Below are 14,065 nucleotides of genomic sequence, written 5' to 3' on the forward strand. Positions count from 1 at the left end.
GCGGTTTTTCTTCTGAATTTTGGAAGAAATGTTAATGAAGCTTGAGGTTCTGGGATATCTTTCTCAAAAATCACCAGTAGGCTTGAACTGCAGCTGCACTGGGTGTCCACTGAGGGCCATGTCTTAGGAAATCTCAGGTTCAGAAAGGATTAACAAGCACCATCGCCTGGTTTGGCTTCTGCTGCTGGGTAAGAATGGCCCTGGTTCAGGGTTTGGGGGATTATTTTTTTCCTCTGTTATGATTCTCATTCGGTTTGTCCTGGAATGGTTCTTATATACACAACTCTGTTCCCCTGTTGTGTCAGCGTTTTCAGAAAAAGGAGTTTTGTGCATGTTTTGTACCAAGATGATGAGGCTTGGTGATTGGCATTAAGGGCTGGCCTGACCCTGTGTGTGAGTTGAAGATGTGATACGTGCTTGGAGTAGCTCAGTCCCATGGACTTCGAAACCGAGTTGAAGCCTGTTCTGAGCTCAGATTTCTGTCCTGGGATTCAGCTGGCACATCCAGATGTATAAGTGGTTTGAAAAGGACTCCAGTGTAAGCTTCAGCTGACATAGCAGTGTAGCTATAACAACAGAACATAGTTAACTCATCATTATCACAAACTCTTGTTTTCTTATAAATTGTCTTCAGTGGATTACTAATAAGTACACTCATTCATGGGAGGAATTTTTTTTAAAGAAACCTAATTTTCACTTGAGAGTCCCCTTGGAAATGGATCCCTTCTGCTGTTAATGCAGTGAAAAGGCAACAGGTAGGACTGTGTTACCTTTTATTGTTGTGCTCTTCTGATGGCTGTCTTGCATCCATTAGCACTAGTGAGGTAAAACCCTTGGAACTTGTTCAGTGACAATCTGTAGATTTTTTTTGTTTAACCTTCTTGCAGGTGAAAAAGGAATTGGCAAAACAACTGGAAAGAAACTGTGTTATAAAGGGACTACATTCCATCGTGTGGTTAAAAACTTCATGATTCAGGGTGGGGACTTCAGTGAAGGTAAAATCCACTTAAAACATTTCAGTTTTAAAAGTGTAACAGAAATCTTGTAACTTATATGATGTCATGGTTTAACCCCAGCTGGCAACTCAACCCCCCGCGGCCTTTCCCTCCCTCCCCCTGGGTGGGGTGGGGGAGAGGTTTGGAAGAGTAAAAGTGAGAAAACTCGTGGGTTGAGATAAGGAAATTTCAATAGGTAAAGCAAAAGCTGTGCACAAGCAAAGCAAAACAAGGAATTCATTCCCCGCTTCCCATGGCAAGCGGGTGTTCAGCCATCTCCAGGAAAGCAGGGCTCCATCACATGTAACTGTTACTTGGGAAGACAAACGCCATCACTCTGAAGGTCCCCCCTTCTTCCCCCAGCTTTATACACTGAGCATGATGTCATACAGTATGGAATATCCCTTCGGTCATTGGGGTCAGCTGTCCTGGCTGTGTTCCCTCCCAACACCTTGTGCACCCGCAGCCGCTCGCTGGTGGGGAGGTGTGAGAAGCAGAAAAGGCCTTGGCTCTGCGTAAGCACTGCTCAGCAATAACAAAAACACCCCTCTGTTATCAATGCTGTTTTCAGCACAAACCCAAACCACAGCCCCATACCAGCTACTATGAAGAAAAATAACTCTATCCTAGTCAAAACCAGCACATGTGGTTATAATGTAATTTTAGAAAATGCCATGGAAGCATTACAATGCCATAAAAATATTTCATTTGCTGTGCAGTGTAGCTGAGATCCCCAATTTCTTTGTTAATCTTCGAAACTCTAAAATGTTTCACCGCAGTAATACTTATTTAAAAAATGTGTTAAGTTGAAAAAAACCCAACAAAACCCTTGCTTGTCTTACTAAAACAAAATTCAAATCCAAAATGGAGTCCTACTGCTTTTCACTTTGTGTCCACAGCAGAGGCAACAATTATTTTTAGTAAATGAGCTAGAAGGAGACTTGTCAGGGATGTTTATTTGTTTCCTTCCCTGCAATATGTGTACAACAAAAAGTTTTAGCCTGTTGTCCTTCCCTCAAATACTTGTCCTTACCAAAATGTGTATCCTCTTCACTGTGTCCTGACATCTTGCACCTTACAAAATGGGCATGGTGAGGAAATCTCTTGTTTTGAGAGTAAAGTAGAAGTGCCTTTAAAACTGCTAGCTACTTTCCTACCTCATCTGTTTTAGTGGTCTCAGCTGCTTTGAGCCAGGCAAGATTGTTGGTCATACCTACTGTTGGTTTTGTGGGTTTTTTTGTTGGGTTTTTTTTTTTTTCCTGCTGTTGTTGGTTTTGGTGTCTGCTGCTGCTTTAGCAAATCCCAGTGAGGATTAGCCTTTGGAGCCCTGCTTCAGACTTTCCGGTGTTCAGGGGCACTAAGGCAATCTTTGTTCCTGATATCCTCAGTGCCAAGAGGATAATGTACAGGTGTGACTTTTAATTAACGAGCTTATGCTCAGGTACTAGTACCTGGCCAGAGTATCCTGGTTTGTTATAAACTGGGTGGAATGTTACATACAGCTTTTTTTCATAAATGAAACAAAAGGTTTAATTCATGCTTTTTAATGTGTAGGTAATGGAAAAGGAGGTGAATCTATTTATGGTGGCTATTTTAAAGGTAAGAGGAAATATGTCTTTGCAGATTCTTTATTCAGTTCCAAGATAAACAAGTCTTGATTCCCAAGCTACTTAATGAAAACAGGTCTACTTATAGATCACCTTTTGCATGAAACTAATGTTGCATGAGAATTACTTTTATATGCATGACTTTCAGATAATTTTTTTGATAATATTTAACTTTAACTGACAATTAATTATGGCTAACATTATTGGTTAAACATGACTTTCAGCATGGAGGTTAGGCAACTTTATTCATGAATAAACTCCTATCTTCCTGCCTAAAACTGTCAACATATTCTTTTGTTTATAGAGAATGTGGTCTTTTGCAAAATGAAAAGGTAAGAGACAAAAGCTCAGTAACACAAATTCAAACTCTGTTCCCTTGTACCCTCCCTAGTAAATATATATAGACAACTGATACGTCCGTTTGTAGATGGATATCTGTGTTGCTTGGAGAAATGAAGAGTTCTGTGTCTAACCTTTCTGAGGGATAATGACTTATTCTGAGAAAGAATACTGGCATAATTTCCAGCTCTAAACAGTTATTTCTTCTTTTGTTAATGTCCCTTTCCTCCCCTTCCCTATTCAAGGTTTGTATGCTTAGTGTTTGTTTCTAAAAGTGTTTGACTTTGTTTATATGCTACACAAGTTATTTTACTTGCAAAGAATCTGTAAATAAATGTACATTTACCTCTCTTTAAAATCTATTGTTGGAAGGAAAATGGTGAGTTTCTAGAGTACTCCTTTAAAGACATACAGTTCTTTCTTGCAAAAAAACCCAGGTAGTTACTGTGGTATTCAAGTGTTAATAAAGGCACTATATGTATTTATGTAAGAGCCCCTGGTTCTTTATGTTTTGCAAGTAGCTCTGAGTGGTTAAGTGCATGCCATTAAGTTTGTCTTAAACAGAGACATAGTTTGGTGTTGGAATATTACAGCCTTTAGTCAAAAGAAACTCTTGGATAGATCCCTTTGCTAAGAAGTTACTAGGGTTTGTTTCTAAAGGCGGTGAGTGCTAAACATGCGGCATTGTGTTTTGATACATAATTTTAAAAATAATGGCTTTGTACACTCAAATTATTGTTTTTAGCTTTGAAAATGAACTTCAGAAGATCTGGTTTTATATTATGTTGTACAACCAGAAGTCCCCTTTAATTGACTTGAATATAAAATGCATGTTTAGTTTAGTCTTAATTGAGTTTATACTTAGATTGCAGGAAGAATATGTTCTTCAGTTTCTCATTCAGGCATCTAGGGTTTTTTTTCCTTTGTAGGTTTTGCGACTTCCAGTTTTGAATTGATAGGTGGCTATCTATACATGCCACACCAGGGAAATGGCTTTTTTCTAGATCTTTCTACCTGAGGTGCATGCTGTGTAAATAAGTATCATGTGTGTTAAGTCTTGTTTTAGGATGTCAGTAAGTCTGCTGACCTTGTTCTTATTCAGGCAATGCTGGATTTGAATCCAATTCTATGAGAATCTGATGTTTAAGACATGTTATTAATGACTGTACATTTTTTTATTAGAAATGTTTGCACTATATCTGGAACTTTTTCTTTAAGAAAGAATTTCTATCTCATAACTGCTTCTACTGTAACTCTTGAGAGGGTTGTTTAAACTTGATTTTTTTTTTCCCCAATCTGTTCATATTTCTTCAGCAGCAGCAGCAGAATTTCTCCTTATAGCATCCATAAGTTACTAAGAAAATTAGACTTGCATTCCTTGTTAGGGAAAATCTGACAAACATATTTTTTCTTCAAACAGATGAAAACTTTATTCTCAAACATGACAGAGCGTTCCTTTTGTCAATGGCAAACCGAGGGAAACATACCAATGGTTCCCAATTTTTCATGTGAGTAGATGTAATATGACAGTTGAGCTTTTCTTATACAGAGAAGCGCTGTTCATGAGAAAGATGGTATTGCTAAATTATCTATAATAATGTTATCCACCTTATTTTAAATAGGGTTGAGTGGGCACCTGCAGTGTGAGCTATAATAGGAAACATTAGTTATAGCAATTTGCTTGTGGCATTCATTAGGGTTAGAAGCTGATACTACATGGATGTTCCTTGTTCATTGCTTTTTTTTTTACCCTAAAAAATATGGCTTACGCAATAATTAGCATCCAGACAATAGATTCTTTGGCTTTGTGTGTGCACCAACCAAATCTTAACAGATCATCTGCAAATTAAAATGTTGAGCATTGTATGCAAAAGGGAGTGAGATCTAGAGGTGGTTTGTATGGTTTTGCATGTGCTCTTTAAAATATAATTTATGATTTTATTTGGGGTTGTTTTTTTGAGGGGGGATGAGTGGGGGTTTTGGTTTTAGGGTTTTTATTTTTTTTCTTTTGAAGTGTTTGTTTCTGACATGCTTTTCTTCTATATTGCTGCGTAGTTGTGTTTTACTTGCGCATATACCAACTACTTTGTAACCAACACTATGTTAAAATTATGTGCTGATAATCAGATTTTTCCTTCATTACCTTAAAAAAAAAAAAAATCCATTCTAGTATGTAGCCATATTCTGTTAAATAGTAGAAAGAGCATGAGATTCTACCATGAAGAAATACTCAGGTCTGATATGTTAGGGTCTTCTGATTAAAGTAGTTGTATTCTAGGTTCAGTATTAGTATTTTTAAACTTGCTAATTCTAATGTGATTATTCCTCCTGTTAAGTCCCTTTTAAAAATTGCCTTCTGTTAATGTTTAGCAGTTAGTATTTGGAAAGATCTGGATTATAGCTTTGGGCTTGTGCTGAGAACAACTTTGTGAAATAACACTAGTGTTTTCAAAAGTAAATTTTAGTGTAGTTACTTAACTAGAAAAACTGTTTTTTCTTTGCCATCTTTCTTGGGGGATAAGAATGAATGGCGCTTCACTGTCTTCAGTAAAGGAGTAAATTGTCCTCAAGAATTTTTCTTTTTTTTTTTTTTCTTTCTTTGCCTGAAAAAGATCTTCGATATGATACGATGAAGTTCAGATAAGAGACATTTTTAGGTCTCTTCCTAAAGAATGCACTAAAAATGGAAAATAAATAGGAACCTAAGAGGAAGTCTTTCACAGTTACCACTGTTCTGACTTTCCGTAGAGATAAAATCGTAAGTGTAAAATAACCTTTTTTTGTTACCTTCAAACCAAATTTTAGATGTTGTGAATGGATATATATAGACACATTAATATGGAAAACAATCTATATGTAAAAAAACAACTTGTGGCTTAATAAGTTCACTGCAAGATGCTGGTTCACTATTTGTTACTTGGACTTATCTTTTGGTTCTCTTATTGTAATTTTCCATTTTTAAGCTTATCTGAACAATATACATGAAAACTTAATGATGTCACATCAGTCAAGAAGCTATCATTTGAGGGCTCTAAAGTTTCTTTTTTCTCCTGCATTTGACTCAGAAGTCGTCTTCTTTCCCTTATGCTTAGTAGACTCAGCTTACTTGTTCAGATTTAAGACATAAAACTTTGTCTCTTCTCACACACCAAACAACCTAAGGTCGTGTTAGGTGCTAAATTATAATGTACGTGGGTCAATAAAATGAGCAGTATTGAAGGACGCTTTCATAAAATACAGAAGTATTTTAAAAGATGGAGATTTCTTCAAAAATTCAGGGTTGTTTTTTTTCCATAAAATCAGTGTAAAGAGAAAGCTTTAATTTGATGGGAATTCAGGCAGAGTAAGATGCCTAAACATAATTGTCTCCATGTAAGCCAGATTCACCTCAGCTGCCTGTAGGAGTCTAAAGCCATTTTTAGGGTCCTGGGGTATCCTACCCGGCCTTCAGCTCTTGGGAGAGAAGGGTGTGGATGTTCTGAAGGTCTTGGGTCTTGCCTGCCTGCCCCACGCAGATTTCTTGGATGTCCTGTAGTGTCTTTTATGGCACCAGCTTGCCCTAGAGTTAGGCAAGTGAATTCAAGCCCAGGGGTAAACTCCCAGTATAATTGATGAGGTTTAGGTGGGCTGCTGTCCAAGTCTTGAAAGCATACTCTGATGCTCTAGACTTCTGTGAACCTCTTGAGTGGGGCTTTTTCCATTTTACTGCATGCAGACATCTAATGCTGTTTCAGACACCATTGGGAATGCCAGGGCAGGTCGTGCAAAGAAGATGTAGCACCTGCAAGATGCCCTGTGCTCATGGAATAGCACTGAAAGCCAGGCAGGATACCATAAGGCAGCTCAAGAAGCCTATATGTTAGCAATTGAGCATACTCTCTAGATCTAACCAGCAGCTGAGATGTCTGCCTTGTTTCTAGATGCCTTTACTATATTCAAGTTTATGCATTTAAGCTGAATCCCACCTTTGGCCTCCAGTAATGCAGCTGATCCTGGGAACGAATATTTACAATTACAGAATCCCTACGAAAGCCACTGAGGTTGCTCGTAAGGGCGGGTGTGTATGTAGAGAGTCAGCTGCAAAGTCAGGTTCATGTTTGATACCTCAGTTTATGAATAGGCAAGGATGGATGCTGAAACACATAGTTCAACAGTCTGGTTTTTTTGTACAGTTTTTTTTAAAGGTGGAACTTGGTTTCTGCTTCATAACATGGAGAGTTTGAATTTCAAGATTCAAAGTAGGAAACAACTGCTAAAGACTTTATCTAGGCATTTTCTGACTTAACTTTAAAATGCAGTATATCAAAGCAGTTAGTCTTGCTTGGTGACATTTGCCTGATTACTTTAGGGAATGTGCTGTGCATCTATACAGCTTTCCTTTAATAAAATATGTTTGTTTCCCTTAGTGATTACTTTAAGCTGAAATTAAAATATGTTTCTTACATCCAAAAGAATGCTCACTTATTCAGTAGTTTATCATTAGGAAAATTGTTCTTCAAATGTCTAACCTGAAAATTGTGTGGAAGGGAGTCTTCAGTGGCAATCTTTAGATTATTTTTTTAAATGGTTCGAACATGTTTAATTCTATTGATTAGATTTATAGAAAGGGAAATAGTTCATCTCTATCTGAACTTCTTCATATGTTTGCATTTTTTTTCATCGATAACTTCATAGACAACTTCAGGGATGAGAACTCTATATTTCTCTGTTGTACACATCTAATGTAACAGAGGAGGAGTGCAAATAAATTATTTTCTTTTATATATTTGTCCAAGTAGGGCTAAAATAATAGCAAGAATCCTGACTATAACAATTCTGCTTGCTCATCAGAAGTGCTTTTCCTGCTTACCACAGAAAAGTGTCATTGGGAATGACTAGTCTTTACAGAAAGTAATTAGGCAGCGAATATCTCTTGGACAAACTGCACTAGCTAACTAGTCATAGCAAGACTCTATGCAATGCCTAAAAATTGTTAAAAGTTGAGCAACAGTGGTCAGTTTTACTTGAAATAGAAGCTCCAGGCTAATCTTAATGTAAACAAGCATCTGCCCAATCGTGAAGTATCATCAGCTTTCTTTGATTCATCATGAATTTCTCTGGCATGAATGAGTTGGAAGCTTTTATAAGCAACAATAGAGAACTGGGCATGGAAAAGACAGTGTAAGTATTGTTAGGAAGCTCCAGTGAGGCCAGTCTAAAAAGAATGAACATAAATTAAAACACTGGTAGAAACTGGCAAGATGCAAAAGTAGAACAAAGAGTCAGAAGTGTGTGTGTGTGTGTATATATATATATGAAATGTTAGAAGTGCTGTGTTTAATGCTCATTGACTAATTTCCCCCATTTTATCTTTTCTCTTAGTTGAATAGAAGTCATAGTTGGGTTGAAAGAAGAATGTTTAGCTCAGGCAGGATTGGTTTTCATGCACATGTACTTTAAATAGACTCAGTCTATTTACACGTGTTGTAAGAAACGTTTCCTAGTCTGAAGAAATGTATCTTGTTGAAATCCAGTAGAAAGGTTACAGAGACTATCCCTTGGTAACGTTTGGATTTGTGAAATACTGGAATTTCAATTTCCTATAGCCGAAGGGATCTGTTGTAGCATTTTACTGCAGTCTTGTGTTGAAGACACTTAAAGGTACCAGTTTACAAATTAGCTATTTGTATTTTCAGATAGCATGACTATTTAATTTGCTGCTTTTCTGTGAATAACTTTTTAGAACCATCAGTTATTTAGCAATACCACCTGAGTGTGTTAATCTTCTTTTAATTGTCCTGTTTCCATTTTGATACTCAGATATGGAATCTCTAGGATGGGGTAGAAGTTGACAGGAGCCATTCTAGAATCGCCTTCCTTTTTCTATGCACTTCAATATCTGTTTTGAACTGCTGCTGAAAAGATTATTATTAGTTATTGGGGGAGCGCATCTGGAGTGTTGCACAAATATAGCCCATGTCTTTAGGTCCCTGATTTAAAATCGGGGGGGGGCAGGGGGGAGAGTCAGCCTGTTCTTCGATGTTCCAGCTCAGTGGCTGTATTACTTGTTGGGTGATGTTCTTCTTGAGCAATGTATTCTGCTTCTCAGTCGAGCTGCTCTGATAACAGTATCTTGTCTCTTTAGAGCAACTCCATCGTGGCTGTGGCCATACCCAACCTGCTAGTAAGGAAAGTTGCAATGCAAAATAATGCAACTCTTGTGAAAATGAGGAGATAAAGTACTATAAAATTAATGAGACTCCTGATCTTACAAATGCTTGCATGGGCTTAACTTCTGTTGTCAGACAAAATCTGTCAAGCTCTAATTCCTAGAAAAATAGAAGTGACTGTGCAGAATTAAGCATAAAGAAAACAATAGGAGGCAAAAAAAGTAACCGACCTCTTTATTGTCATTGGGAAGTTTTGTGTAATAATTTATTGCCTTGTTATTTAGCCGTGTAGTTTACTGAGGTAATAACATCCATACTACAATTTAAAGAGGAGTCCTCGGTTGTGTCCCTTATCAGTGCAAATATTTGGAGTTCTTGCCTCTGTGTTCCAAAGCTGTTTAAAACTTGAGGCTGTTTTGCTGTTACTGGTAGATATTTTTTTTCTTCCATATTGAGGGTATTGTTGGTTTAATGTGTCTCTCAAGCTTTACTTTCTTGCTCAAAACTAAATAGTTTTTTTGTTTTAAAAATGTTTTTAATGTGTGGTGCCATGCTTAGTTACTAAATTCAGACAAACTAACCACTTTGGTCTGCTAAATGAAGGATAAAATAAGTTGTGAGGACTTTCTTGGTTTGATTTTCACAAATTATTTCTGAGTGTTACCAGCTTATTAAAAGTGGTTCACTTTCTGTCTTTTTGGTATCCCAAACCCAGGTATTTTTCTAATCAGCAGCTAATTATTTTTTTTTTTACTGAGTGAAATACCTTTGAGCTGATTTTTGAACAGTTGAGAGTAATATAAAAACCTAAAAACTTCAAATGAAAGGGGTCGATGTTGCATTATCTTTGAGCAAAAGTGGTATATGTGCACTTATCACACAAGCAGGTCCCATTGGCTTGATTAAAAGTTCATGTAAAAAGCACAGCCCGTGTGAAAGCACTCACAGGATGCTTTTTATGTATAAGAAGTAACAAAAAGATCATTGCGATGCTCGGATATGCAGAGACGTAATTAAGAACTAATAGCTTATTTGGGAGCAAAAAAAATATGGATAAGCTCAACTGATCATGCAGGTTGAAAACATTGCTGCTGTTCAGAATTATACCAGAGCAAAAGCATGATATTAGTCGGTGCACGTTTTGTCTTTCGTGCATCTGCAATGAGTGTGTGTTTCTATAGTTCTGAACACAAGCAATCTAATAGCAATGCACACATCTTGAAAAACAAACCACCTATTTTTCTTAGTTTTAGAAAAGCTTCATAATACAAGGAAGATGTGGGCTAATTATGAAATGTATGAAGTTTTAGAGGTACTGACTTAACACATTTCACTTGCAAATCAAAACATTTAAGCTATGGTGTGCCATCCTATGAAGTATATACTTGGGACTGGATTCGGTGGAGCATTTGAACACCTATGTGACTGCAAGCAGGTGAATAAACCCATTGAAATCGGTTATTCATCTGCTTGAAGTTGTGCACGTGTTCTAACGCTTTTGCTGGATTGAGACTTAGAGGGGAGCGGGAGGATTCTCTTTTCTAACAGTTTATCTTTGTAATAGTGTACGCAAGCAGGTTATGTCTATAGGTTTCTTTTCGGTTTTAAGAAGAATTCACTGTAGCTTTCAAAGTGCCTTGTATTCTAAAGAAAATTTAGAGCCCTCTTTTAGGCATCCTTGTTCTGCATACAACTTGATTAATATTAATTTTAAACTTGTATTTAATAAAACATAGACTCAGTTTTGTCTGAAAATGTATTACAATTTATTTCTGCCATTTTTGTGTAAAATTTACAGAAACAGTGTTACATCGTGCGCTCCAAAGGTAATGTCTCATTCCTCTAAGGCTGTGTCCTTTCCTTTTCTTTCTGTTTTTTATCTTTCTTGTTTTTCTGATCATATTGTTATATGCATTGAATCCTTTGCTAGGACTGAGGTTCTTGGGGGGATGGGTGATAACATGTTTTTATAAAAAAAGATGCTTTTCTCTTCATCAGTATCTTAAAAACAATTTATTTTAAACTTGAGTGAGGAAAGATATTTGTCCTTCTGTAAATACCTTAGATATTAGTATATATTATAAGGCAGATTTTCAAGGTTCTAAATTATAAAAGTTCTGTATAGAAATGTTTTAATAAAATATTATTTTGGGGGAGGAACTTATCATGACTCTAGGTTTCTGTAGTGCAGAGTCAGGAAGTAGGTTTTCTCCCGATATAAGTTTTGAAGCCAAAACAAATATTTAAGGATTTGAAAGGCAGAACATATGCAGAAAACTTTGAAGTGGTGTTTGAAAGTGTACGTTTGCAGAATAAATATCATGTTGCAACCCGAACATGGAGATGAGAAAACTTTCTAAAGCACAATGAGGAGTTGGGTTTCTGCTTCCCGTGGGAAGTCTGTTAAGTCACCGACTCCTTGTCATGCATCTGAAAAGTTTTCCTTTTTGGATAATACTTTTCCTTGTGCTTTCATTTCATGAACAAGTAAATGAGAAAAATCCTCTCCATTTTAACTGTGTCAAAGTGCCAGTGTAATGGAAGAAACCTCTACGTGGGTTTTAAAGTACCGATTATCCCTTTCTTTGCTTATTGAGGGCTAGTCTATAGAAAGTGCGTGCTTAGGTAATTTGCTCAATTGGTCTTCAAGTGCTGCGGGAGCACGTTGCTGCAGCATTCGTATCGAGTGTGTTCAAACCTATTGCTGTTTCTAGCTAATTCTAAGCACTGTCTTGTTTATAATTGGTTTCATTGAAGTAACCTTCTTCTATTTTTCTTCACTACTTTAAATCAGCTTTATAGTTAAGCCCACTTAAACAGTTTACTTAACAGCAGGTTGTTAATGCAGTTAACTTTTGCTTAAAGAATTTCAAAAGCTGTAAGAATTTTTCTGTTTGTAGCAATATGCTGTATTAACGAGGGAAAAAAACAAAGAACACCCCCTACTACTGAGAAATTAAATGTCATCTTGATAGCATTTCTTTCCCTGTGTTAAACCACAGAATTTAGAAGGTTTCTGTATTATTTAGTATTACAGAAGTGGAAGGTCTGGTTGGCATTTGGAGCTTAAAAAAAAGTTGAGAGTGTAAACACTCCTGAGTCACAGTTCCATCTTTTGGCATGTGTTCCAGCACTGCAGTGTTTTGTGACCTAACAGTTCAAAACTTGAGTCAAGATACGTGCTTAAAAAGTAGTATTTTATTATAGCAATGAAAAACTGACTTGATTGTACCACATCTTCGTTACTGTACATTTAGAAAAAGCATCTGGGACTGATTATTTATTTGAGAGAGAGGAATTCATTGGAAGAAGGCTAGAAAGGCAAAACAGTGCCTGGGGAGGAGAGAGGAAGAATGTTTTCAAATATTAAAATAACTTCAAATGCAAATTATCTTGACTTCTGTTTGTTTTTTTTTTTTCTCCCCCAATATATAAGTACGCTCTGACATTCTTTACTGACTTTGTCTGCATAGCAAAGTTCCCTGTGCAACATAAATGCAGGCTTGCATGTAGAAGTAATTTCCTTTCCCTTTTGGAAAAGATATAGAGAGATATCACGTAGCATTATCATCAAAAAGGTGAATCTTAACGTTCAATTATATATGCACAGTCTTGACTATTCCAATTTGAAGTCAACTCAGAAATTTGGTGTAACTCCAAATGCCAGTTAGGATAGTGTACAAAATGTTATGCAGTTGCCATTTTCCCTTCAGGCTAGAAACAGCTATATGTGGGAAGCTGAAAAACAGAGAGGAGGTCTGCATTTATCACAGAAATTAACTGTAGGGTAGCATATAATGTCTGCTTGCATTGTGCTGCGGTTGCTCTTTGGAAGCCTGTGAGGTTATGAGCTGAAGTGCTGGTGTCTTGATGGTTAAAGATAGAAGTATTGCTTTGTATTCTGAGTCATGAGGCCGATCAAGTAAATGGAGAGTAAGAAAGTAGCAGGGTGGGGGGTGGAAGCAAAGAATCTATCACATGTAACTCTCTTTTTAAGTAAACTGACTTCTTTAAAGTGACCTTGTAATGTAAGAACCTAACAGTTTCAGAAACATTTAAATTCCGTTAGTTACCCAATATTTATTGCCAAAATGTATCTTATCCGTGATTAAAAACGCTAGTGAGTTATATCTGAATGTGTATTTAAGGACACTTATTTCAAGATTGTTTACTGCATGCATTAAATGATACTTGGTACAACTTTCAAGTACAACTAGCTAAACTTCAAACAAATTTCATGTAAAAGTTTAAAAAAGACTGTGTGTATAATCTGTTAAGTTTTTTAATTCCTTGTATGTAACTGGATTTTTTCACTATTTTTTTTGTCTTACTTTCACCTCTTTCTTTTTTTTCTATGTCATTCTCCTCTTTTACTTCATCTGAATCCCTGATTATTTTTTATCATCTTACCATCTTGCTGTTTGTCAAACAGAACAACAAAACCTGCTCCTCATCTCGACGGGTAAGAATCCTTTACAGTGTCTCCAATGATGACTAAAATTTGCAGGTTGTAAGTCTTCACATGTTATATTGAAAGTAGACAACAGTGGGGAAACAAATTCTTAATTCCGTGAAAGGTTATACAACAGAACAAGATGGAAAACAAAACTTTTTCAGTTCTATAAAAGTTTCAAGTTGCAATTTAGTTCCTAAACCTAGTCAAAAGTTTGGAACGTCTTAAATCCTAACATTCATTTCTTTTATGGACTGAGGGCAGCAACCCGTTTTAATTAGTAAGTTGAAATGTCAAGTGTAATGTATTTGGTTAGTACTCTTTTTTTGTGGCATGTTTTTTATCCCCAAAATATATTAGTTCCTAGAAGTATAAGTTATGGGGCAAACGGAAAGAGGACAGAGAAATGTGGTGCAGCAGAACAAAAAAACTTCGGGATTCCTTAGTTACAACTGTCCCTGCAATGCCAGTGGGAATTCTTATGCTGAGTTTGTATAGACCTACAAATGCTGCTTCTCTGGG

General features: G+C 36.6%; 1 protein-coding gene across 8 annotated transcripts in view; it reads left to right on the forward strand.

Moving 5' to 3' along the window:
* Positions 1 to 14,065, forward strand: part of NKTR (natural killer cell triggering receptor) — a 43,681-nt gene that overhangs the window by 14,014 nt on the left and 15,602 nt on the right. For 6 of the 8 annotated variants that reach the window (XM_075746819.1, XM_075746822.1, XM_075746818.1 and 3 more), the window contains 4 exons: positions 888 to 995; positions 2,550 to 2,594; positions 4,362 to 4,449; positions 13,523 to 13,552. In XM_075746819.1, coding sequence (XP_075602934.1) covers positions 888 to 995; positions 2,550 to 2,594; positions 4,362 to 4,449; positions 13,523 to 13,552 — 271 coding nt within the window. Of the gene's footprint in view, positions 1 to 887; positions 996 to 2,549; positions 2,595 to 2,906; positions 2,935 to 4,361; positions 4,450 to 10,899; positions 10,917 to 13,522; positions 13,553 to 14,065 lie in introns of those variants that run through there. The other 2 variants (XM_075746824.1, XM_075746825.1) reach the window with 2 other exon arrangements.

This window comes from Balearica regulorum, chromosome 2, assembly GCF_011004875.1.
Source record: "Balearica regulorum gibbericeps isolate bBalReg1 chromosome 2, bBalReg1.pri, whole genome shotgun sequence".
NCBI lineage: Eukaryota > Metazoa > Chordata > Aves > Gruiformes > Gruidae > Balearica > Balearica regulorum.